At 55.3% G+C, this 4,114-nt stretch overlaps 1 protein-coding gene across 2 annotated transcripts; it reads right to left on the reverse strand.

Annotated features, from left to right (window-relative positions):
• Nucleotides 1–176: 176 nt before the first annotated feature.
• LOC108290224 (glycosylated lysosomal membrane protein) lies at nt 177–3,581 on the reverse strand. 2 transcript variants are annotated; one of them, XM_017509991.2, is made up of 6 exons: nt 3,413–3,581; nt 2,652–2,909; nt 2,271–2,471; nt 1,902–2,120; nt 823–1,079; nt 177–708 (listed from the first exon to the last, which is right to left on the reverse strand). In XM_017509991.2, the coding sequence occupies exons 1-6, from the start codon at nt 3,530–3,532 to the stop codon at nt 543–545; spliced, it is 1,221 nt and encodes a 406-aa protein (XP_017365480.1). In that variant the 5' UTR covers nt 3,533–3,581; the 3' UTR covers nt 177–542. The 2 variants fall into 2 exon arrangements, with proteins under 2 accessions (XP_017365480.1, XP_017365481.1); XM_017509992.2 differs by lacking the exon at nt 823–1,079.
• Between the last annotated feature and the right edge of the window lie 533 nt (nt 3,582–4,114).

The following is a 4,114-nucleotide window of genomic DNA, read 5'->3' on the forward strand; positions in this document are numbered from 1 at the left end:
AAAAAAAAAAAAGAAAAAAAGAAACCTCTCATCTCTACCTGGTGGAGCAGGGTTCCATGGTGAGGAAATAGAGCCTCAAACAGAAACTTGCCTTCCAAGCCCATCTCTTAGCCCTTGCATTCCGTGGAACCAACCCCAGACCAGCCCAACGACACTCACGCATCAAGAGACTGGAGCCCTGTGAAAAAAAATAATAAATCTATTTTCTTGCCTTCCAGGGCAGCCAGTCAGTCAGAATGCCTCTCATTTAGGCCTGCAAGTCCCATCCAAGGGAAATGTGTGGAGAGGCAAGAAGGCAACACCAAAGGGACCTTTCCTTTATCAATAACCCTGTCCCCCACCCACTTCCAAAGTCCCCTCCCCAAGGTATGAAGGAAGCCCCAGCTGGGGGTCTCCAGGAAGTTGAGGCTGCCCTCTGAGGTTCCACAGAAAAGCAAGACAGGGGAGTGAAGGGGCCGGCTGGAACTTGACCCTCCAACCTCCAGAGTTTTGAGGCATAGCAAGACAGGTCCAGTAATGTCCTTCCCTCCAGAGTGCAGGTCTCAATTTATGGACTGGTACTCTGAGTACTTCTTGTGGCGCAGCAGCAGAACCAGGCCGCCCCCCAGTAGCATGAGCCCTGGGGCACCCAGGGCCACCGCCATGATGCCCAGGACTAATGGGGACAAGCCATCCACTGGAGGGAAGCCCACACCCAGGAGCGCTGACCTAGAGCAAGCAGAGAGAGAGACAGGAGTAAGATGGCTTAGGAGGAAAAGCTGGGAGGCTCAGCCTTTGTCCACGTCAACTCCCCAAGCCTCTGGCCCAGGCCCTGGCTCTCACCAGCTGAGGTAGTGTTGGTCCCAGTAGCCAGGGCCTGTGGAGGCACCAAACGTCAGATTGAAGGCACAGAAGTTATTCTGGGACCCGAAGAAGGCTCGGACAATGGGTGACTGGGGGAGAGTGTATGCCAAGGCAGGATGCAGAGGGGAAGCGTGGCAGGGCAGGGCTGATGCTCGGTCCCCCTGCTTCTGGGAGTAAGCCACTGGTCGCCACTGTGCGAAGCCTGATGGGAGGGAGCCCCATAGCAGCTGGTCCAGCTGGGAAGAAAGGCAAACAAGGGAGGGTTGGTGGCGTTTCGTGGTGGCTTTAAAATAAATAAATAAATAATAAAATAAAAATAAAAAGGGAGGGTAAAAAGGACCAACCTGTGCCCAATCCTCCCTTCCCTGCCTCTCCCAGCCTTTATCCATCACTAGCAGCAGGAGTCCTGAGTCCTAGGCAGGGCCTCAATCCCTCCTCTGTAAAAATGGGGAGTTGGGCTGGGCGTGGTGCCTCATCCCTGTAATCCCAGCACTTTGGGAGGCCAAGGCAGGCAGATCACCTGAGGTCACGGAGTTCGAGACCAGCCTGACCAACATGGAGAAACCTCATCTCTACCAAAAATACAAAATTAGCTGGGCGTGGTGGCGCACGCCTGTAATCCCAGCTACTCGGGAAGCTGAGGCAGGAGAATCACTTGAACCCAGGAGGTGGAGGTTGCAGTGAGCCAAGATCACACCATTGCACCCCAGCCTGGGCACAAGAGTGAAACTCCGTCTCAAAAAACAAACAAAAAAAACGGAGTTAGACTGGATGAGTACTGAGTTGTTTTCCAAGCCTGCAAGTCTGGGCTCAGTCCCTCCGCTTGGCCCCCAGGCCCCGTGCAGATCTCCACCTGTCAGCGTGTGAGTCATACTGCACTGCCTCTCTGTCTGTCTCCACTAAGGGCAGAGACTGGGTCAGATTCATTAGCCCAATGCCTAGCACTTAAACGAGCCAAAAAAGGTGTTGCTAAATGTCAAATGGTTGAATGACTTTTAGGTCCCAGTGGTGTCCCACCTACATTCCCCACCCATCTGCCTCTCTCCAGGAAGCCTGACCTGGAAGACAGCAGGTGCATATTCATCGTCGATGGAGTGCTGCTCCTGCATTGAGGGGCAGTCAGGGCCCTGGCCCAACGTGGCTACCTCCAGCCCAAACAGGGAACGGTTTCCCCGGGGAGAGGCGCCAACCAGGGCCACCTCTAGCTGACAGGTGTCCGCTGTGTGCAGGAGGCGAGGGGGTTGGGCTGGTCGGCTGGATCTGGAAAAGGCCTGGACCTAGGAAGGAAGACGCACGGGAGGTGTGGGAAACAGCCGGATGCTGAGGCTTAAAGGCCACCTCCATCGTTAAACCCCACCTCCATCGTTAAATCCCACCTTCGCAACAAATCAGCCTTTTTGAGTTCTTTCTGATTTCCCACCCCTTACCCTGAAGGCCAGGCTGCCGTTGGCAAAAGTCCTGGTAGGGTCGTTCATGGGGTGGCCTTGAAATGTGGCACTCAGGGTGACAGGATCCAATGAATCAGTGATGTTGTTCCAAGAGAAATCGGCCAAGGAGTATGGAGGATATGGTCTTCCTGGAGGCTCTGCTGCGGTATCGGACACGTTGGTGCTGTCAAACTCAAGCAGCTGGAGGGTGGGGGTGGGGTGGAACTGGGCTCGCCTCCATGTTTCTCCTTAGTCCCCCCTCCCACTCGCCCCGCAGCCAGGCTTTCGCATCTATTCCACCCCGCTCCAGCCTTCACTTCCACGCTCTAATTGGGATGAACTCTCCCCTCTGCACTTTTGGTTCTCCCCCACCCTCCTCACCCTGGTAAAAACAAGGGCAGAAGAAAACTGAATGCTGTCCTTGGGGAGCACCATCAGGCCTCCATCGGGCTCAGGGGATAGCAGGTGGCTCCAGTTGACGCTCAGGGTGCTGTGGGGGGTGTTGGTGGCCACCAGCACCACCGCCAGAGGCCCCAGGCTGCTCCAGACATAGTGCAGCGTGGAGTTGGTGCCCACTGCCCGGATATGAAGCAGGTTCTGCGGGGGGCCCAGCGAGTTGGGGACGACCTCCAGAGACACCTGGAACGTGGAGTAGCGGAGGACTGAGGCAACGGCATCAAGGAGAGACACAGGCAAAAGAGAACCTCGTCGGGGAGAGGGGCTTGGAAATGCTGGAGAAAAGATGGGACCTTGGGGACTAAACAAGAGGAATGCGTGCGGGAGCTAAGGGAATCCTGGGGTAAGGGGCAGTGGGTACAGGATGAAAAGGGGTAGGTGTACAACCAGGACTCCCCTGACCCTGGTGGGCAGGTCAGAGCACAAGGCTGGGAAGAAGAAAACATTCAACACTTGCCTGGACCTGGGTCACCCAGGGCTGAGTCAGGGTCCAGACTTCACCTCACATTCACCCTACTCCACAGTCGCGTCCCATGACCCAAGACCGTCTCCCACACCCGCCAGGTTGAAGAGCCCTCCTCTTGAGCAGCCGCCCTCCACTCCTAGCCCCTGGATGTCTGGTTCCAGCCACCCTGCAAGGGTAGCATTTCCTGAAACTTCTATCGCTGTAGCCCCAGGGCCCTCACCTGGCGGGTCTCCTCCCCGAGCAGGCCAAATGGGGCTGCAAACAGAAGTAGAGTCAAAAGGAGCAGGGGGCTGGGGGCACGGCGCCCCCAACCCCAGCCGCGCTCCACAGAGCCGCGCATACGGCCGCGATCCAGCCGACGGAAGCGACGCGGGAGGGTCACATGACCCGGGTTCAGCTGATCCCTTTCAAGGGCGGAGCCGCCAAACCAATTTTTTCTTTCTTTTTTGAGGTTCCTTTCCTCAGCACCATTTAATGTATTAAAGAACAGCTTTGTATTCTATCTTAAAATAGAAAACTTCACAGTCTCTTACGAGTAATACAATTTAATACAGTCACAAGATTTCATGTGAAAAACATACAGTATTCATGCTACAAGTTTTCAATCTTCCTTGGACAATGCCAAAAACAGTATTCAGGCCGGGCGCGGGTGGCTCACGCCTGTAATCTCAGCACTTTGGAAAGCCGAGATGGGCGGATCACGAGGTCAGGAGATCGAGACCATACTGGCTAACGTAGTGAAACCCCCTCTCTACTAAAAATAAAAAATAGCTGGGCGTGGTGGCACGTGCCTGTAGTCCCAGCGACTCCGGGAGGCTGAGGCAGGAGAATCGCTTGAACTAGGGAGGCTGAAGTTGTAGGGGGCCGAGAGCGCGCCACTGTACTCCGGCCTGGGCAAAAGAGTGAAACTCTGTCTTAAAAA

Source organism: Cebus imitator, unplaced genomic scaffold (genome assembly GCF_001604975.1).
Source record: "Cebus imitator isolate Cc_AM_T3 unplaced genomic scaffold, Cebus_imitator-1.0 Scaffold427, whole genome shotgun sequence".
In the NCBI taxonomy this organism is placed as follows: Eukaryota; Metazoa; Chordata; class Mammalia; order Primates; family Cebidae; genus Cebus; species Cebus imitator.